The 22,869-nt window shown below is 33.6% G+C and overlaps 2 protein-coding genes across 2 annotated transcripts in view; one reads left to right on the top strand and one right to left on the bottom strand.

Annotated features, from left to right (window-relative positions):
• Positions 1-10,868, top strand: part of LOC128222241 (uncharacterized) — a 35,944-nt gene extending 25,076 nt beyond the window's left edge. Inside the window, exons 5-7 of the mRNA XM_052931194.1 lie at positions 3,122-3,300; positions 3,512-5,212; positions 7,043-10,868. Of these exons, the coding sequence (XP_052787154.1) occupies positions 3,122-3,300; positions 3,512-5,212; positions 7,043-8,527 (3,365 nt within the window). The 3' untranslated portion in view covers positions 8,528-10,868. The remainder of the gene's footprint in view (positions 1-3,121; positions 3,301-3,511; positions 5,213-7,042) is intronic.
• Positions 10,869-13,756: 2,888 nt separating this feature from the next.
• On the bottom strand, positions 13,757-22,420 carry LOC128222073 (signal peptidase complex catalytic subunit SEC11A). The gene is made up of 6 exons (XM_052930860.1): positions 22,292-22,420; positions 21,734-21,843; positions 20,867-21,016; positions 20,458-20,577; positions 19,577-19,634; positions 13,757-18,834 (listed from the first exon to the last, which is right to left on the bottom strand). The coding sequence occupies exons 1-6, from the start codon at positions 22,346-22,348 to the stop codon at positions 18,784-18,786; spliced, it is 546 nt and encodes a 181-aa protein (XP_052786820.1). The 5' UTR covers positions 22,349-22,420; the 3' UTR covers positions 13,757-18,783.
• Positions 22,421-22,869: the final 449 nt, after the last annotated feature.

The raw sequence follows: 22,869 nt of genomic DNA, 5'->3' as shown, positions 1-22,869 counted from the left end.
CTTCAAAAAAACCCAAAAAACATTAATATGTACGGGTTACCCAACGTTAATGTACAAAATAGTTGCCGACTCTATTCTTTTAAACAAACAAAAAATTCTGTATGCACGTGTTATGATAAAAAGTAAAGAGTTGTTTATTATAGTGTCACCCCTCTTAGTTAAGGGCCAGCCCTTCTGGTTATGAGACACCAACATTCAAGAACATCTTTACCCTGATTCTTATCCCATATGCCAGGCACCTGGCGGGCAATCGGTACCCCTCGATTTTACTAGCTGCTCAGTCGGCAACCGGCCATGTCAGAACAAACCTGTTGAAGACTCAAAACCTTCGACCTCCCTTTCCGTAGGCAGACGCCTTAACCACTAGGCCACGAAAACAGTCATATATGTTATTTAAAACCTTTGATTAAAGATTTATAAAGATGATTAATTTTACACAATTCTCCAATGATGACAATATATTACAAAAAAGCCTAATAAAAAAATAAGCATACTTTAACCTTACCTGTTTCTGAAAAGGCTGTAATTTTTTGGCCTAATAATTTTTTTATCAACAATAGTAGTGAAGGCATTTTTAAAAAGAATTCTAGTAGCAATTTTGTACTTTATAAAGCGAGGTTTCCAGGAAAAGAGTTCTGCACTGTTTTAAGTCCTTTACATATTTCCTCCTAAGTATAGATTTTTGATGACACGACCCCCTGCAATGTTGAAATGTCCCTTTGGTGTCATAAATCACGCATAGAATTCTTCTTGAACTGACCCCCTGCAGGCCCTAACTTCTCGAAACTTCTTAAGTCCTTTATATCAGGATTAAGCTAAGCTCGCTTATTTTGATTAACTATGATTTGAGTAATACTTACTTCTTTAATAGTTTTAAGAAATTCAATAAAAATGATCTGTATTAAAATCCCAATTAACCAGATTTTCATTGATCAACATTAATTTTAAGTATGTATTTTGGCTAATGCCTGTTATGCTTAAGAAATTTCGAGAAATTGGGGCCAGGTTATAATCTAAGAGTAAATCTTAACATTGTAAGCCTAAGACAATACTCTTTTTTTCTCATTTATTTTTCACATAGATATATATATATCAGTACAGTTTTAAATTCTCAACATATACAATATATCTATGTATTTTGATAGGATATACATATATTCAGAAACAATAATGCTCTCACACATGCACACGTACAAACACTCGCTCCCACACGCGCACACATGCACGCACACATACACATTGCATACACACCCGATCGTATGATGTTTATACGATCGGTGTCCCTTGTATTAGATTCCATTAATGTTTTTGTTTTTTATTTTTTAAGTCTTAAGATTTCTTTGTATGGCTAATTGTGTCTTTTATTATTAAATTATATTGTATGTTTAAGTGCTTCCCATTTTTTTGTTGTGGGTTTCAAGTTTGTCATTGTTCAAAGCAATTTGTTCTTCTATTTTAATCGTAAGACAAGACTTGGTGTCCCTTTAAAAAGCTGTGTCTGGACAATTGATTGTTATTCATTCTTTCTCACGGATTTTCGAAAATCCTTTTAGGCTGTGTTAAATAATTGGGGGTTTTCTAGTTGAGTCATTATAGCAGTTTTATGTATTAGAAGTACATGTACGTGTCCCCTACATGAATTGAATCCCTGTACCAGTACTCTTTGTATTAAAACTAAATGATAATGACTAGGCTTTGTACAGGAAATATACTTTCAAGAAAAGCTGTAAAAATGTCTCCTGCAATTCAAAAATGCATTTATTTAGATCTGCCACTTTTCTTTTTGCGTTTACTTAGATTTAATCTATATGTTGTGCTTAAAATGTTATGCCTTTCTCCAAATCCAAAAAATATCTTAGAATCCATTATTCAAACCACTTGTCTTAATAATTTTGATTTTTGCAGCTCACTATAAGGCAATTTTAGGTGTAATTAAGTATATTATATCTTTGGCCTAAGTGTTAAATAATTAATATGTGTCTTATTGACTTCTGCTTAGTTACTGCAAGAAAGCTAAGAGAAATATTTGGTTTCTAGCTAACTGGAAACCGGTTATCAATATCTCTTCGAATCTGAAATTTAAGTTTAAGATATAAAACAGATTATTGTCTGAGAGTCAGAAATAAGCTGGAAATATAACAGTTTTTTATGGATTATAAGCTAATCTTAAAAATGTGGAATATGTAAGAACCTTTCTTTTATTGTTGTAAGATGATGAGTCGGAGATGATTCATGTTTCTAAATCAGGGTTTTAATGTTGCTTGAATGTCTTATAAATATATAAATATCTTGTTAATGGTTGTTAAGTAGTTATAACAAAACTATTATTAAACTTACTCACTTGTAGGTCTGCTCTTTTTCAAGATTATGAAATATTTTGATTTTTCATGATAATAAATGACGGCTTTTCCCAAAACTTAATTTTATTGAAAAATATTTTCGGAAATACCAACTATTTTTGGGGCTTGAATGTATTTTAAAGAAAAAAGGTCCAAGTTAAAAATCTTGGTCACGATTAAAAAGAACATACCAGGATATTGATATGGAACTTTTTATTTACACATGTAAGGAAGTATGCATCCTTGGCACCCCAGGGTATTCATAACATATACACCCTGGGCAAATGGGCTGTATCTCGTACTCATGGATGAGGTGAAATCCAGCCTTTTGGTTGGTCGCATAAGACACGCCTCATTCTGTATGGAAATGGCCGAGAAGATAAGGATGAATTTTAGTTCTGAATGATCCAATGAGATTTCGGCTTTCAAATCATTTTAGGCAGGAAATAAAATATTTTTTTCAAATTTGCTTATAGCTCTTCCAAAAGGAGATTCTACCTTTTTGCAATCAGCTTTTTCATTGGTCAGAAAATGCTTATAAATATTCAAGCTTTAGGAAGTTTCCCTAGCCAATTTGCCAAGGGAAACATAAATGTTATGAATACACTGGAGTATCGAGGAAGGCAAGTATTTAGCAAGACCCATAACTCTGGCAACAATATTTGTCAAATCATGCCCCTTGTAAGAAATAAACCCCAACCCAATATATCGGCATCAGCTTGTATTTCTCTTATTCTATTAATATTGTGTAGAAATAACAAAAAAGTACCTTTTATTTTCAGATCTCACGAAGTACGACTTTGAAGGTGCCGCCAACTGCGAAGACGTACAAACGTTCCTACCGCAACTTCTCTACACAGTTTCCATCATATACTGTCTGGTGTTTGTTGTGGCGATTGGAGCGGCTGTGTTAGCCCTTTTGATTTTGCGGGCGGAGAGCGTTAAACGAGGCTTCCTCTCGGTAAGTTTAATACATTTCCTACATAGTGATCTCTTTTGACGAGCAACTATCTCTGCCTTCATATAAGGAAAGCAAATGCATTTCAGCGTAATTTTCAGCATTATAGCGAATGTTCTTATCAAAGTATTTCTCAAGGTCCCAACGACTTTGAGATAGCGAGTTTTGACTATACGAAAAATTATGAGCTCCTTAATATCTTCTGTCTTTTCAGGCCGATTCTTATGAAGAAGTGTATACAGTGAGTGGCTCTTCTCAGGACCAATCAGATAGTGAATCGGACGACATTCCTGATGTCGTGACCTCTGGGCAGTGTCAAACACCTGTTACTATAAATAGCCAAACAGTACTGCCTAAAAATAGCACCAGTCAGACACCTTTGCCTAAAAATAGCACCAGTAATTCATTGAACCAGAACAGCACAAGAGAAAGTACACCAATCAGTCATTCTTCTATAAATAAGGTTAATACTGTAGGTCGAAGAGCTGTCACTCCTCAGTTGACCAATCAGGAGCCAGTGTCAAGGACACAAGTTCAAAGGTCAAAGACACCAGGACTGAATGACCTTGAACTTGGGAAGGAGAGTTTAGCAAATAGATATAAAATCAACAAAACGCCCGACCGAGAAATTAATGTCAGACAAAGATTATCGAAAACCCCGGATAGAGAGATAGGCTCTCACAGGAGAAATAGCTTTACAGTGTCAAAGAGGTTAAGCAAATCGTGTGACTCTCTGGATTCATCAGGAAATGAAGCTAGGGAGAGAGCTAAAAGTTTCGGTACTGACGGGAAAAAGAAGGGAAAGTTAAAAGACCATCGGAGAAAAGGAAAAAGGGCCGCAACTGTGCATACCTTGGACACAGATCAGTTATTGTTGATCTTGAATCTGCAGATGAGATATTTGCAGGAATCTAAGGAGCAGAAGACAACTACTGACATTTATGGTGGTGGGAGTGGGGTTCAAGGGAATCGAAGGGCCGTAACTCCGCAGCCAGTATCTCAGAAACAAATAATACCTCAGAAAATACGGTCGCATACTCCTCAGCCTAGAAGGGCTAACGGTAGATTTCGGGACCAACGTGCGTATGATTCTTATGCTCAAAATTTACCTCATAATAATGGTGGTCTAAATCAGGCATACAGACAGCCATTACGAAGTGATGGGAAAAGTTATGTGAGCGACAGTGCTGCAAGTTCTAGAAGGACTTCTCAGTCGAGCGAAAAATCCAACGACTTGTTAGTGAGTAATGGAAATAATGACTTTGTGTATTATCAGGGTAATCGAGGCAATAAAACATTTGGTGCAGACAGTTATTTACACTCTCAGCAAATAAGACAATCGATTCAAACGGCTCCGAATATCAAAAACGGGTACAATCCATATATCCATTCAGCGCAAATTACACAATCGGTCGATAGTGTCAATTACGTGACATACTCTGACAGTATGTTAAACAATCCTTCAAACGCTCCGATTTCCCGATCGGGACCAGCTATTAATTTAAAATCGGGACCAATGTCACGACAATCGGTTCAGAACTACTTTCTCCCGTCGCAACCGGTTCAAAGAGGAAAGCATCAAAATTTGCCACCAACTCCGATTTCCCGCCAAAAAGTAACTGATCGACAACTTCCTCCACAGCCTGTTCATCGGGGTCAATCAGCTTTTCACATTGTCGATAGGAAATCGAAATCGAGATCTTCGTCAGTTTCAAGCGATCTGAGTGGACAACTGAATATGGAGATACCAAAAAGGTTGAGGTCCAAAAACAACAGTCCACATGATCCAATCAGGGATAACTTCAGCATGCAGCCCCAGATGAGAGACGGGGGAAGAGACAGCAGGAGAGAAGGGGAAAATGAGAATAGCAACTTTATTCTCAGAGACCCTCAAGGGAGCTCTGGGCAGGATGAGGTAATGGATTAAAATAATATTTTTAGCTCAACTATTCGAAGAATATGGAGAGCTATACTACTCACCCAAGCGTCGGCGTCGGCATCACACCTTGGTTAAGGTTTTGCATGCAAGCACACATAGGTTAATATCTCAGCAACTACTAGAGGTATTGCATTGAGACTTGATACAGTGGTACTCAACCATCCAACCTACTTAATTAACCAAGTTTGATAACTCTAGTTTGCATTTAATGTAAATAACTGTCCTTTATTATTCAACTTAGAAATTTTGGTTAAGGTTTTGCGTGTAAGCACAAATAGGTTAATATCTCAACAACTACTTGAGTTATTGCATTGAGACTTTATACAATGGTACTCAACCATCTAACCTACTTAATTAACCAAGTAAGATAACTTTAGTTTGCATTAAATTCAAATAATGGCCTCTTTTTTTGACATAGAAATTCTGGTTAAGGTTTTGCATGTAACCACTTTTAAGTCAATACCTCAGCGAATACATTATGTATTGCATTGAAACTTTACACACAGGCTCCCAACCATTTAACCTTCTTCTTTAATCAAGTAAGATAACTCTACTTGTCATATTTTATAATTTTTGCCCCTTTATTATGCGACTTAGAAATTCTGCTTAAGGTTTTGCATGTTAGCACACATAGGATAATATCTCAGCAACTACTTGATGTATTGCATTGAGACTTTATAAAATGGTATTCAACCACCCAACGTAATTGAATAACCAAGTTAGATAACTGTATTTTGCAAATAATGGCCCTTTATTATTAGACTTAAAAATTCTGGTTAAAATTTTCCATGTTACCACATTTATGTTAATATCTCAGCACATCATGTATTGCATTGAAATCTAATCTAACAGTGATCCATGCATGTTTCGCCAAAACTTTTCAATCCTTACACTGAAAAGCGGCGAAATAGTCGAGCGCGCTGTCTCTGTGATAGCTCTTGTCTTACTTAAAGGGACTAGACACCAAATGATACAAATGCAAGAAAAAAAAGGAAAATTGTCAAAAACTAACACAAAATTGACATCGCTGTGTACAATACATTGAAACTTACTGATGGATCACATCAATTGTAACTCATGATCTTTCGCAGTTTTTGAGCATTTTCCAATTCAAAGTAAATCCCAGTAAGTTTAAAAATAGCGTTGGTATATATATTTATCTGTTCTCTTAAACAGATACGATTCAAACTGGGAAACCATTATGCACTATTTTTAAACCGGGGAAACTCAAATGAGAGTTGCTGTCATTGACAAATCTAGGTTTGTTTTGAGGAAATGCTGTATTTTCCGATTTTTGGACCATCTGGTGTCTAGTCCGTTTATATGTAAAATTTATTAGAGAAATAAAAAAAAAAGCTTGTCTGTATTTCATATAGAAAAAAGTTGGCATTGTGATTGCCCAAGTTTCCTAAACAGCTATATATATTGTCTGTTACCAAAGTAACAGCCAAAATATTCAAATAAAAGTAAGTACTCATGTTGCAGGAGCCAATATGCACATAGGAATGGCTTTAATAAACCTTCAGTAATACTCCTTTTTCGCTGAAAAAACAACAGATGGGGTTTGCCATCTACTTTCTTCACTCAAATTAAGCACTTAAAGCAGACTTGAATTGCATATTGAGAACTATTTAAAAAATCTAAGAGTACTGATTTTGAGATACTGAATTTAGAATGATACCTCCATGATATATATTTTGTTGTACTCATTTTAATAGTGTTACAAAATATCATTACTGTAGTATATATTTTCTTATGATGAAACTAAACATAGTTTGCTGATTTTACATCTGATTTATTTTTTAGCCCCTGCCGCCTTACTCCGGACCACCATCGTACAAGGAATATGTCTCATCATGTAACACATCAGTTAATTCTTCACTTTCTTCAAACCCTGATGATATTTATAGCTTCCCAAAACGCAGAGGTCAAAGGTTAAATGGAAATACAAGTGGTTACCATGGTAATGGTAAAAATGATAAGTTTGGCGGAAACACGAGTGGAATGGATGATAATAATGTTAGCGGAAAAATGTTTAAGTTTACTGGTGCTGCTACTACTGATATGAACCATATAAACAGAGGTCATTCAAATGGTATGGAAAATTACCAAGGTGAAGGTCAAATTCAGGGAAGTGAAGAGAATTCTGGGAAAAAATATAAATGGACCAATCAGAATTCAGGAAATAATGTAGTTCAGGGTCAGAGGTCATGTGCTGAAGGTCAGGAATCTATAAATAGCAAAGTAAAGGTTAAACAGATAATTGTTCCGGAGGATTATTATTCAAGTGTAATTAAAGAGCAGAAAAATGACTCCACTTACGCAAACAATGATAGGAATAAGATGCCTGATCAGAGTATAAATGACCAAGGCAAAATTCGGGAACCAGATTATGGGAATACTAATGCACCAAAACTTGCCGGTTACCAGTATAACTTTGATGATATTGATGGCGGTCAGATTGGACCGGACGAACATTATCATGAGTATGAGGATGTTTATGATACTCCCGCGAATGTTAAAAAAAGCGGAAAAGCAAAGGATGGAAACAGGTACTCTGTTAAGAACCATGGTTTACCAAACTCACATATGCCAAAGAGTGTGAAATCCAATGTCATGAGTCCCAAAGTGGAGAGAAAATTTGATATTAATGACAAAATGGTGGAAAATGTGCATAGTTCAGAAATTAAACACGGTAGGTATGGAATTGACTCTGAGTTTGCGAAAGCTAGCAGTAAAGTTGGAGCTAGTGTTGAAAATGTTCATGCTGATGTCGTAAAGAAAATTCCGAGAATTCGATTGAATGATTTGAGTGTGGAAAATGAGAATGTTGATGATGATGATGTTTTTGTTGAGGAGAGTGCTATGGGTAACGGTAAAGTTGGTGATGTTGAGGCACAGATGGGCGGGGTTGCTACAAGGCGTATTCAGAATTATGAAGAAATTGATGAACTTGATTCAGCCAATCAAAATCAAGCGTCTGGTCATGTGACTTGTGATTCATCCAACCAGCAGACGGATGAGGGCTACATGAAAATGACATTGCCTTCAAAAGTTTTTAAACTTAATGATAATACTGAAAATTATGGAATTGCAGTGCATTTGACTGGAATTTCTGCCAATCAGAGCTCAGGATATAGTTATGGTGCTGAGCAGATCTCAACCAATCAGAATGCCCTGTCAGGTCATGTGGACAGTCTTTCAGCCAATGAGAGCTCTCGACACATGCCTGATGGAGAAGATAATTCAAGTGATTTGACCAATCAAAGTTATGAAGAGACTGGTGTTTAAAAGACTGAGATAATTGAATAAGAAGTTTTTATAACCTAAAATTAGTATAATTTTAGTGTACTCTTACCTTAAACATTATCTGTAGCTCTGTAAATGTACATGTTTATGTGTTGCTCTTACAAATTTGTACATTGAATGGAATCAAGGCTGTTTTAATTAAGAGATCTCTAATGTTTTTCATCTTGTGTATACATAATGTTTTTATTTGAGATAATCATTGTCTTATTTCAAATTTGTGTTTGTAATAAAATGAAGGTTGTGTGTAATATATATATATATATAATTCTTAGTGTCTGAAGTTATAATCTATCTTGCAGTAACAAATTCAATTATTTGTTACAAAAATAGTAATGAGCATTATTTTGAGATTATGACAACATATTGACTTGCCATTTGATTATCAGTACTTGCCATTATATGTAATAATGTGTTCAACATGCAATTGATATTATAAGAGGAATGATATATGATATTATAAGAAGGGTGATATAATTAAGGATTGATTCGGATATCAGGATAAGGAGCTTTCAAATTCAGATTGTCATATATTAAATTTTGTTAAGATTTTTGCAGGACATAAGCATTGAGTTTTTTTTTAAATAGCTTGGAATAGATATACATGTAATTGGCTCTGGGCCAGTATTCAATATTGATCTTATCCTGATCCTAAGACATGCTTCAGTGATTCCATTCAGCCTATTGGTCAGCTAAATATACCGACCAATCAGAATTCTTAGTTTCTAATCTTAACTTAAAGTTCAATCTAAGTTGCTTATTGAATCCGACCTTTGAACACAATTTCAACAGGGGTTTAATAATCTTCTAATCAGGCTTAAAGCTTAAACTCCTCATTTGAATAATCAGACTGTTGTTATCTCTGTGTCAATATTTTATGATGTGTTGATGTATTACGCTAAACAAGCTGCGGCATAGCTGAGAATCAGTTGTTTCAATACTTGTGTCAAGTACGGAAGATCTGATTGAGAGTCACTCTAGTGTAATAACCTGAGTGTAGGGTGTTTTGCAGAAACAAGATTTACAGAGTTTCCGAGGGCCATTTTCGATACGCAAGGGCCATTTGATTTAGAATTTGTGGAGCCCTGAAATAAAAAACAGTTCTCTGAAGTTCTTGTCACCAGATCGTAACTTTAAAATAAGTGCTGACTTTACTGTTTTTATAGTCGGTCGATATATATATATACAAACTTTCATGTTAAAAACACCTACTATTCCATCAATATCATATGATTTCATAATAAATTTTAGGAAATCGATTTGAGTTAAAAATGACTGAAGATTTTTTTTAGCTTTATGAATTATGGCCTGTAGATATTTACTGTTGATATTCCCTCTTTTAGGTACAAAATTGCTCCAAGAATTTGTCATTTAAAATTACCCTCAGTTGAATGTTGATGTGGTAAAAAAGGAATATGTACATAATTATTTGTTGTGGTAAGATATTTCAATCTTTTGCAATTTTTAAGTACAATTGTTTCTTTGCTTAAAGCTGTACTCTCAGAATGGACCATTTTGACAACTTAATTATTTTTATTGTCTTGGAATGAGCCAATTTTTGCATAAATGTAAGAATCAGATTGCAGTTTTTCACATTTATGTTCAAAATTGATGTTTTATGCCGAAAAAAAAAACATTTTTCTTGAAGCATTCTAATAGTTACGCTTTTAGCCACGTAAATATTAAAGACTGTGATCTGATATTTTGTCACCAGTCCTTTATCAATGGTTTCCAGATATTTATGCAAAAATTGGTTCATTCAAAGACAAAAATAAAGGTGTCAAAACGGATAAGGCATCCAGGGTTCGATTTTTGGCCGTGGCACATGTGAGTTTAGTGAAGGACAAGTGATGTAATACATGTCTCACAATGTTTGTAAAATAAAAAAAAGTTCAAACTAATCAATTTGGAATTAATTTTAGATGAAAGACATTTTTAAAAAAAAAATGTTTATAAATATACTTTGGGGGGTTTTATTGGAATTTCAGAAAACCTGGAAAAAAATGTAGTTTATAATTGTTTTGAAGAAATTATTGTACATGTATCTTAATATGAAGCCATTATATTTTACCCACAATAAATATATGCATTGTTGATTTGTAATCATGTTAATTCTGTATTTTACTCATAAATATATTGTGTATTTTACATGTTTTTCTACAAAATATTATTAAAAGAGTTTTAAATTTTAACGAATTTCACTTAAAATGAACATTATGTATATATACATGTAATTCATTTACAATTATGGTTGATCCTTTTTGAATTTTGTATATTTTTATTCAAGTAAAATTTACAAAATAAATTTATGTGTATTTTATATTTGTTGTCATGGCATTCCACTGTGCTATGTATACATGTGACATGTTATTATAAAATCAACAGTATTATTAAAAGTGACTCGCTCATGTTTTTGGACTTAAAAAAGGTTTTACCAGTAATGCAACTGAAAAAACTTATTTTATCATTATTTTACCCTGTGATTCGAAATTGCGCGAAAAGAATTTAGGTATAAAAAAAAAACTTTGGTTAAAGTTGGGTGCCCACAAAACCGATGCCAGTCAATTCAAGAAAACCCCACTTCTTGACCAAAAAGCCGCAAGGTCTTGTACAACAGAGTTGGATATTTTGACTTTACAACAATACATTAATAACATCACATGATAATGTCAATCAAACAATAGCAAGACAAAATCGTTGAAATCCACTGTAATGCAATTGAAAATTGTGGTCTTCAAAGACGATATTTGAGCAAATATCAACATCTGCTGAAGGGTTCCAGGCTGAGCTGTCAGTATCGTAGTTTTTACACTGCTAATGATTTGCCAAACTTTATTTCGGAATAAAAAAGTGCATTTTTTAACCATGAGTGAGTCCCTTAAAAACAAGAAGTGTCTTGCAAGGGGAAAAACTCAAAAGGTATTTATGCCCTTTCGAAGGTTTGCTAATGTTGGTCAGAAGGTTTGTTGGTCAGAAGGTTTGTTGTTCAGTAGACCTTTTCAGTCTGCCCTTCAACTTGAGAACGGTTTCGCCCTAGGACCATCAAACTTCAGTAGGTTGTGCTTGACCAGTAGATGACCCCTACTTATTATCCCCTGCCTATGAAATAGGGAGGGGGATATTGAAATGGCGTTGTCCGTCCGTCCGTCTTTCTTTCCTTCCGTCCTTCCTTCCGTCCGTCACCTGCGTTTTCTCAGTAACTAGCCGGTATAATTTCATGAAACTTAAAATACATATGAACCACTATACTGGAATGATGCCCGTCCAAAAAAAATTTTGATTGGTCAATTGTCCTTGGAGTTATTGCCCTTGATTTTTTGAAAAATGCACATTCACAGCCATTTCTCAGTCACTAGCTGGCAGAATTTCATGAAACTTAAAATAAATATGAATTACTATAATGGGATGATGCCTGTTCATTTTTTTTTTGGATTGGTCAATTGTACTTGGAGTTATTGCCCTTGATTTTTTGAAAAACTCTCATTTACAGCCATTTCTCAGTAACTTAAAGTTGGTAGAAATTCATGAAACTTGAAATAAATATGAACCAACATACTGCGATGATGCCTGTTTATTTATATTTTGGATTGTGTAATTTCTATATGAGTTATTTGCCCTTGATTTATTAAAAGATCCATGTTTGCAGCCTTTTCTATGCAACTAGCTGGTAGAATTTCATGACACTTGGAATAAATAAGAACCAACATACTGTGATGATGCCTGTCTATTTTTCTTTTGGATTGGTCAATTTTCCTTAGAGTTATTGCCCTTGATTTATTAAAAAATCATTGTTTGCAGCCGTTTCTCAGTAAAACCAATGTGCTTATCTTATTCTTTCTGAGATTTTTTTTAACCTTCAAGCACAAACAAGCCATCAAGCACAAACAAGCCATCGTTGGCGGGGATATCTTTTCACTGAAAATGCTTGTTTTAAATAAAAGGGCCAGTAGATCAAGGGTTACAATAGTCTTCTGATTTTTTTGCCTGTTGGAAATGTTTGTCATCACTTTCCTGAAGACATTGTGAAATCATTAATAATCAACATCTTTTTAAAACCCATGTGTATACAATCTTCGGCATGTTACATACAAAGTGGCATTCATGGGCAGGCTAATTACTTACTATAGATGTGTCTATTGCGGTAATATTCTTGTGTACCAAATTACATCAGTACCAGTTATGGCCAATTTAAAGATTGTCCATGACAAAATACTACAGCAATAAAATTGGACACTTGTTTTTATAATCAAAAATTGTTGTTTGCACATCGTGGCAATATGTTGAATAGTCATTTGACCTCTTAAGTGTGACATCATCTCAATAATGATGAACCTTTGTGATGAGTTATTCCAAAATCCTTTGAGTTGTTCATGAGATATCAAGCGGACAAAATATGTAGTCATGTAATATGACCTTTGACCTGTAAGTTTGACCATGGACCAGGCTGATTGAAACATGCGCTCAGCACTTTGTCTCAATATGGTGAACATTTGTGAATAGTTATTTGAAATCCAAATTTGTGCACATCAAATGTATTCATATGAGCTTTAACCTGTAAGTTTGACCTTGACCTTGGACCAAGCTGATTGAAACATGCGCTCAGCACTTCGTCTCAATATGGTGAACATTTGTGAATAGTTATTTGAAATTTAAATTTGTGCTCATCAAATGTATTCATATGAGCTTTAACCTGTAAGTTTGACCTTGACCTTGGACCAAGCTGATTGAAACATGCGCTCAGCACAGACCTTTGACCTTTGTGACCTTGACTTTAAATCAAGCTGTTTGTAACATTCACTCTGCACAACTGATCAAAATGCTGAATATTTGTGGGTAGTGATTTCAAAATCAAGCTGTTCAAGAGATATGCAGTGGATACAATTCGGGAGGGATGGACAGACAGACACACTAACATTTCAGGTTTATGGTTTTTTTTCTCCTTTAAAAAAGCCCATAAAACTTTTCAGTAGAAAACATAACCAAATAGCTCCTAACCCTAATGGACACAGCCCCTTAAACTGCTATGATGGCCTTGACAGACAACTCTAGCAAAAATTAATGTCTTCCCATTAATGACATAATACATTGCCTTTCTTTGAAACACCAACAAAACTAAATTATTTCAGGAAAAGATTAATTTTAAAGTTTTCGCAAATAAGCACATGTACACAACTTCCTGTCACAGATTCACCAATACACAAGAAAACAAATGAAGAAACTTTACACCAATTTATTTATTTTTTCAGTCATAATATTACAAGTATTCTTCAGACACTAAACAAAACAATTTCAATAGCCTTCAAATACAACAGACATGATATTTACAATCAAGCACTCATTGACTCATACATAAATTACTTATTAAACTCTGAAAATATATATAATGCTTTATGGCCCTTTTTAACTGGCCTAGGAAATAAATGCTTCTTTTTATTCCAACTGGATCTCACATGCAAAAAAGTTAGTATTTTATACAAATTGACTGAACAGAAAGCAGCGGACCTTTGAACTGAAGAAAAACAATTGTCAACTTTAAGGGACATGCTCAAATTTTATATTATCAGACATTTTATTTTTCATTTTTTGTTAAATTACTTTTGTGAAGAGTGAAAAAATAGTTTGCTTCAATGATAAATTATCATAAAAGAATGCATCTAAAGCTCAAAGGTTAAAAATATTGTTTAAAAAAGTGACTGATTATCTTGCTGAAAGCTGGTTTTAACACTATGAAAATTTACATATTGTAGGCTTGGATTTACAAAAATCTGTTCATATGAGCATCTTCCTGTTGCTGCTTGGTGTTAAATGTTCATAAAAATACATAAAATAAATAAATACCAACAAATTAAAAAAAAAAATGGCCGACCAAATAAACGTTAACGAGTCCCTTAAATATGCAAAAAAAGTTCTCTCAAGTTGGAAAAGCATACAATTTTTTCAACATGAGCGAGATTACTCGCTGTCTTACAGCTGGATTTAAAACTTCACAGAAGCTGCTATTTTTCAAAGATTTAAGTGATAATGAACGAATATTTTATATTCCAAAGCAATTTACCAAAATGCATCAAGGGGCCAGTTGTTAATGCCATCGTTGTTAACTTTCAAATTGTTTCTGCTCTGGAAGTTTAATCAATGGATAAACTTGTTATCTACAGTATATCTAACAAAATTTAAGACAACTATTTCAGACGTACCTGTTTTATTCAAATATATAAGCACATCAAAAAATAATTCACAATTAGAAGTTAACAACGATCTCGTTAATCACATTGTTAACTTATTGTTTATTGTGCACTCAGATTCATTACTGGGCACAGAACACTCAAGTTAAAACAGTAAATAGCGCCATAATATTAATGTAAAATGGCAACGTTCAACATTGCACTGTTTTTCAACATAATTTTCTACACCCATGCACAAAATACAGAATATTGCAAATACTGACAATATTAGAATTCTTCAACCATGACAACATAAATTACAACACATGCAGTCACATTTTTTTTCTTTCCTCATAGTCTTAATATTCTTATATACAATTTTGATTGAAAAACATGATGTTAAGAGTAATATATGCAGCAAATAGTATGTGGTTGAGATATAATACAACGTTTCAGAGTGGAGAGACATTTACAGCATTTTTTCCCTGAACTTCATTTCTCTGGTAGCAAAATTACATGGACTTCCATCTTCTATGCTTTGTTGTGTACCGTGGGCGATTTGGGTAGGAAAATCTTGATTTATGAATAATAATGAGGCAGTTTAATTGATCCAAGTACCAGAATTCTGATGCTTTCCGGTAGAAAAATATTTTTACCAAACCTGGAATGGGAATAGGTATGCAAGTAGGTTTCAGTAGAATAATTTTTGACAGCTGACAAGACCACTGGGCTATTGAGGCAACTAACTATAAAGGTTTATTAAAGAATGTTAAATTCTATCATGCAAATTCATTGAAAAAGTTGTCTCCCCTGCCTCATGCATATTCATTAAAACGAGATTTTGTCAATCAATTGTCCCATGGTATGTATGAAGTTGAACAGAATTAAGGACTATGGTTGCAAAGGTTGCTGACGATGGTAGACTCCTAGAAGAATAAAGCTACTATGCTCACAAAAATGTACGAACTAAGAATCCTTTCAAATGCAACTTTCATGAACAACTATGAGGGAATAATGCTTTGTATTAAAGGTGCATAAATTTGAAGTGTTCAGACTCATCCCTTTTCTGATGAACACCGCAAAGACTCTCATTTAATCATTTAGAAGAGCTTTGACAACCAAAATTCCATTAAGCAGATAATTCCTGCAGAATTGCTTTTCAGTTACAAAAACAACCACCAATTTTAATTTCACCACTCATGAAGTGAGGTATTTCGAAGCACTGGCATGTGCAAAAGCTAGTATAGAGGCATTTGATAGGTATTTTGCATTGAACACTAAGAAAGTTAGCATTTATTCATGGTCTTCCACACGATCAAGCCCGCTAGCTGGTCCAAAATTTGACATGACTCACATATCCCCATCCAACTTCTCTGTGTCAGATTTAGATGTTTATCTTCTTGTACATAGTTTCTTTTCCTGCTAGTTTATTAGTAAGTTCCAAAGAAAAATGTATGTCTGACAAATTAGTAAAGTGACCTAGTAAGATTCTGAGCAAAAGAATGTCTGTCTGTTTTTCACAATCGAAAAAAGGAGCATCACTCAACAATTATTGAAGTCAGAGTTATGGGCCTTGATATACATGTATATATTGTCACTGGCAACATGCGTACCAAGTTTTATTAAAATATCATGTATGAGTTTTTAGTAAATGCTTTTGCCCTATGTAGCGCTGATTGATAACGGCATCTAGGCTACGACAATACATGTAATTCGACTTTATAAATTCAATAAAACAAATGAGCTTAAACTAAAGATCTTAACTAATGAAAACAAATGAATTTTATGACGAAGATGTGTAACATGTATATAGTATATATGATAAGGAATTAAGGATATAACACAGACATAAAATAACCTTAAAAAAAACTAATAAAAAGTAAGAAAGTATATATTTGTTAAGCATTTTTCTTCACTTATACAGAATTATAGAAATAAATACTATGTCGATTTGATATAAGCACACTTATTTAATATTACATAGAATTCATTCAAAGTTTTTATAGAATGTTACCAGTAAATTCGTAAACATTTTGAAAGAATTGCAAATTGCAATGCACCGACAAAAGCTCGTTTCAGAGTCATGTTTTATGTATGTACATATAAATTATGTATTCATAACGCTTCAATTTATGTAAAAATGTTAACTTAAATAATATGTATGCGTTGATTTTTTACATTCATCACTATATATATATGAATACTTCACAAACCATATCATAATACACTTACACAGTTCACATTGAGTTTTGGATATTTTTTTAAGTTATTTTACCAAAAAAAATTGTGTAAATATATCTGATATAATGCCAAAAAAACCCTGATAATTCTAAAATTTACTACAATACTAATTTCTCCTTGTTATGGTTCATAATCGATCCATAATTACAACAAGAGATGGAGTCTTTTCCTTCCAAAATGCAAAATAAATATTGTAAAGTGACTTATTTTGCAAGATCATTTTTTCATAAACATGTATCTTTTTCCTTTTGAATTGGATTCCCCCTTATCATAAATTCAAGTTGAGTTAAGAGTGTTGTTGCTTAGTGTCGACAGCCAAAAATATATTTTTGTAGTATACAATTAAATTCAGGCCTAAAAAAAAAAAAATTGTTTGGTTAGGGTTACATCCTTTTCAAAAATAGGTAGGGTAGGTAGGCTTTTTAATTTTTTTTATTTATTTTTTTTATTAGGCTTTATATAAGAATGTCATTTTCATCATTGGAGAATGGTGTTAAAGTTATCTTCTGATCTTAAGCATTTAAGGTTTTAAACTACATATTGAAAAGCAAAAAAAAAAAAGAAATTTTTTTTTTTTTTTTTTTTTTTTTAGTTTTTCATTTTTTTTTTCAAACTGACTATAAAAACGTTAGGGTCGGCGCCTATTCCGTAGGTAGGGTCGGGTAACCCGAACCAAATGTATTTTTTTTTTAGGCCTCAGCAAGTGAAAAATAATCAATAAATTTAATAGTATACTGATATCAATTCACGACCTGAACAAATTGGAACATTCAGTCACTTAATTTGAAATTTGGGAGAATTAGACAAAATTCATACTCTAGAAGTGCTTGGCTCAAAAAATGTCAAAATGTCCTAAAAATATAATTCAGAGGCTCAAATGGCAACACGTTGATTATTTCCTTATTTTTGTGTGCATATAAGATACTGATTAAAGTCAAATGTGCACAATTATGAAGCAAAATAATGAAAATATGACACTTAAAGATAATTTCAGTTTAAAGCTGCACTCTCACAGGTTGACCGATTTGACACCTTTAAAAAAAAAAAATGAATCAAAATCAGCTGATTTTGGCATAAATGCTTTTAAATCAGTGAAATAAGATAACTCACGTGACACAATATAACAGATTTCAATTGTTTGGGAAACTCAAAAGAAAAATTATCATTTTTTCGAAGTGTTAGTAACGCTTTCAGCCATAAAACATCAATTTTCAACGTAAATAGTATTAACTGCAATCTGATCTTTTGTCTGCAGTCTTATATTACTGATTTCCAGACATTTACACACAATTTGGCTCATTCCAAGACAAAAAAATAAAAGGTTGTCAATATGGTCTGAGAAACTGCCGCTATAAACTAAAGACAAAAATCAACCATGATCTTTAATGAATTCGAGCAAGCCCAGGGCTGGTATTTAATATTCATCTTAAGTTAATCTTTTGGTCAAACATCATATAATTTTTTCACTCTATGAGTATCAGTAGTCCAAATTAACACAAGCCTGCAAACCCTGCACTGGTAAAATATCTTCCGGGCTTGCCCAAATTCTGAATTTTATATAGCAGGGCTTGTTCAAAAATTTGATGCCAAGCTATAGTATATGAATTCTGGCTTGTTCATCCAAAGGTCTAATTTCAATGACTGCTCTATTGGTCTAATCCGATTAGCTACATCGTTCTTAGATCCAATTGAGACCAGTATTGAATACCAGCCCAGTAGTCATGTTACCAGTGGAGGGCTTGGAGGTTTTAATAATACCCTTAAAACTTAAAACAATTCACAGTATTATGAAGACTAGTAAATGGGCAACTTTCAGCTGTGTAGATGATGTGATGTCGGCTATTCTCGATGTATTAACACGAACGCCCCTAGACACGCCAAGATTGCATACTGAAAATATATGAAAACGTGTTTGTCATTTTTGTCATACAAATCGTAAGACACATATATATATTATAGTAACACATACATAAAAAAGTATACACCATAACAAACTCAAGGATGGTATTAACCTGAAAGCTGAAGGGCTGCAACCAGTGCAGTGGGTCGAGTGAATAAAGCATCGATGGGTGTTGTTGCGGCAGATATTTCGAATGATGATTTTACCGAAAAACATCTGTTATATACAAATAATATTACTCAACATTAATCACTCTTTGTATTCGATACCGTTGTTTGCTCCATACCTGCGCCAATTAACCCAAGGCATTCCTTAAACCGCGATAATTGCACCTTATAATAACGTTAATTGGTCTGTCACGCCGATGTCAGCGTAGGTGTGAAAACACAACAAAGCGAGGAGCATGGGTCGTCTGCTAGCGGATTCAAAATTAAATCGACTATTTTTTGTGCACAGTTTCAAATTTGAAATAAAGATTGATAAATACACGTGAAAAACGTATTTGGTACCATATATTTAGTTCGAAAAATTGATTTATTCGAAATAGTGAAGTTCGGTTTAAACATTAATTTTTACATTGAATAAAAAAGGAAAAAATCGGGACTGAAAAAAAGTTTGAAATACCGATTAATTCGGTTTATCGGTGTTCGAAATAGCAGTGTTCTACTGTACCATAACATTAACTATAATTTGAGTTTCCTTAAAGACTTTTACCAAACTACATGAACTTACCTTGAATTTTGGGTAATCATTCATCAGAATTGTAACTATCCCCACATAAGGCACAAACCTGTAAAACAGAAATTGTAAGTAAAAAAAAATAAATTCAAGCAATGCTCTAGTTAGACCTAAATAGCAGGGTGGGGTGCCCCGCTGCCCTTTTCCGGCACCCTGCTATTTTTTTACTACACCCCAAGTGCCCTTTTGTTTGACAGACTCAATTTTCAGAAATAAGTACAAAAACAATTATAAAAAAATAATATAAAATATAATCAAATTTCAAATATATTTCATGTGAACAGAATATGGAGCAGGATTTAAAACAATGGCAAAAACAAAATTTGACTTTTTGTGGCTTTTCGCATTTTAGACATACCTCTATAAATGGATGCTATAAAAGAACAAAAAACACCGCAAAGCAACGAAACCAGGTTTTTAATGATCGACATAAGAACTTCAGCCTTCATTGTGAGATTCAGTTTCAACCGTTTTTATTAACAGTGATCATAATCTTGACCCCAAACGCAATCCAATGAAAGGTTCCATAAACTCTTCCTAAATTCCAAGTTTAGTCAAGATATGTCAACCCTAACTTAAGTTATTCATTTTCAACTGTTTTTAGTAACAGTGACCTTGACCCTAGGGCCCCAAACACAATCCAATGTAAGGTCTCCAATTGATAATCTTTTCCTATATACAAATTATTGTCAAGATATGTCAACCCAAACTTAAGATATTCAGTTTCATACTTAAGTTTGACAATGCCCACCCGGGCATACGTCATTCTAATAACCAAGATTTACTATTCGAAAACCTGGTGAAAACCTATTTTAAGATAAAAATCAACAGAAACAGCTACTATTGTTGACAAGAACATAAAGCCAAGTACGCACCCTCTTGCTCTTCCCACCACCTCTTTCTTCTCCAACCAGAGCTGTCCAGGGGCGTACAACCCTCGGTCATCCACTGAGTTGTTATCTCCCTTTGTAAGGAATCTAACAGTGCCATTCTCCCTGAAAAAAAATCAGGATTCAGGTTTATTTCCTTAATTTTAGAAAGTCTGCAATACATACATATCTCTTGCCAATAACTTCAGCGAAATACTTGTAAACAATATAATCATAACCATTCTTCTGTCTTATTGTAAAAAAGATAAAAATGGAAATGTTCACTGACAAAGACATTTGTTAATGCATATATTTATTTAAAAAATAAAACTTAAAATACCATTTAGTTTAGAATTGCAGAGAACAAAATCTATATGTTATTTTCATTGAAACAAGTCTTTAAACTTTAACTCACTTTTCATGTATTTTTAAAACCCTGTGAACTATAGGAATCTCTCGCCCCTCAATTTTGAAGACGACAATTTCTCCGACCCGTATTGGCTCTTCTCTGTAGTTTGTGAGGAATAGCAGGTCACCTCTGTAGAATGCAGGTTCCATACTGCCACTGTAAAAGACATTATTTGAAACATATAATATTTTATAGGGTATTCAAACTTAAGAGATCTGCTTTGTAGCAAACACCAAGTTACTCTGTTGTTTTTGAAATAAAAAGGAGAAATCAGCATAATGGGCGATGTGTATTGTCTCTTGCAACATGTCTTCTTTTAAATTTATCACACAAAAACAACTTTGACAATATCTCAAAATTTTACAGTTTAGCTACCAGTAGGTATATGAAAACTTTGAAATGATGTTTAACGAAATGAATCGCATATGTCCAAGTTACGGATGTTTTGGATGAAAAACTATAATTAAATTTCACACAAGCTACCGGTAGTATTAGTTACAATTACATGTTCAATACAGAGCACTATGTAGCCAAGACAATCTACACCCCTGTAGAATGAATGATATGTAGAATGCTGATCCTCTCTTTTCAAATCATGTCGTCAGTGAAAAAACATAAGAGCTTCTCGACTTCTTTATTAAGGAAAAAACACACCAGCTAACAAGAAAATTGAAAAAAATCTATTGACATTTCTCACTCACAAGAGACCAAGATCTTTCATGTGAGTCAAATCTCAAACAAGCTGACAATACTTTAAAAACTGAAATTTGCTCACAAACAGTTTGAGATTCAAAGACTGGTATAATGTCTTAGATTCTCTAGATACTATTAATTATAAACAAAATAGAGAATAAGAAATTTGCTGAATTTTACCTGAGCACTACCACAATGGGACTTTCACTGCCTGTTACAACCATAAGACCCTTCCATATCATCAGTGCAGAAGACACAATCATACCAAAATTGAGGACTTGGTAGTACAACTGAAAGGAGAAGATTGACATTTATAAAACATGTATGCAGATTTAAATTTAACCGACTACCGTTCAGCTCTACTGACACTGTCCACTCCTCCCCTCATTATCATTTGGGCAGATCCAGGCACACAACTATGATAGATGTGAATCACAGGGAAAAAATGTGCATGTTGGATGGTTTATTTCCACGATTTCCAGACCACCAACATTACTGACTGAGCCTTGGGTTGACTATTGTTTCAGTTAACCAAAGGTCACAACTCAGCTATAAATTTATCCAGGGTGAGGTGCTCCTTTGAAGTGTATTTTTACTGATTTCGGATGCAATCAGTTTCATATAGTTTTCAATGCAGTTGTTATAAAATGAAATCCACAAAAATGAATGCGGACTACAAAATATGGCGATGTTTTACAGAAGAAATATCGATGAAATCATTTGAAAAATATTTTTAACCTGACGCTTGTTCATTCGACGAACATCGTCGAGGAAATCCATGTCCAGCATCCCCATATTTGCAACAAATCTGTGGAAATTCAACAGAAAACCGGCTCGGCTAACACTGACGACAACTTCCGGGTAAAATTAGACGTGCTTGATGGATTTTTATCACATATTGTAATCGATTAATTCTGGAGTAAAACCGGTTTTATTTTGAACCACAAGAATGTACGGCGTCGGAAGAAATGAGAATCCCTTCTTTGTTTTATGTTAAATTACTCCAGTTCAACACTTTATCATGAATTTGCAGAACATATTTCGGCTTTAACAGTATTTTCCACAAACACTTTGTATGTTGATTTTACACCAGATAACTATATATAGTAGTAGTTTTATTCGTGCATTATGTCAATAACAGTACATTTTACATCAATATAAGATATATCACATATTGTATTTGCATGATATTTAGAGTCCTAATAAGTTATATCACAGAAAGTTTAACATGAAATACATAATACTAGATCTACTAAAACAAGTATTATTTCTGGTGTTAATGATAAAGCTATCTAATTTATTACCAAATAAAGTTT

This window comes from Mya arenaria, chromosome 16, assembly GCF_026914265.1.
Source record: "Mya arenaria isolate MELC-2E11 chromosome 16, ASM2691426v1".
Lineage (NCBI taxonomy): Eukaryota > Metazoa > Mollusca > Bivalvia > Myida > Myidae > Mya > Mya arenaria.
The sequence above is the reverse complement of the archived record's forward strand: the minus strand, read 5'-3'. Positions and strand labels throughout refer to the sequence as shown.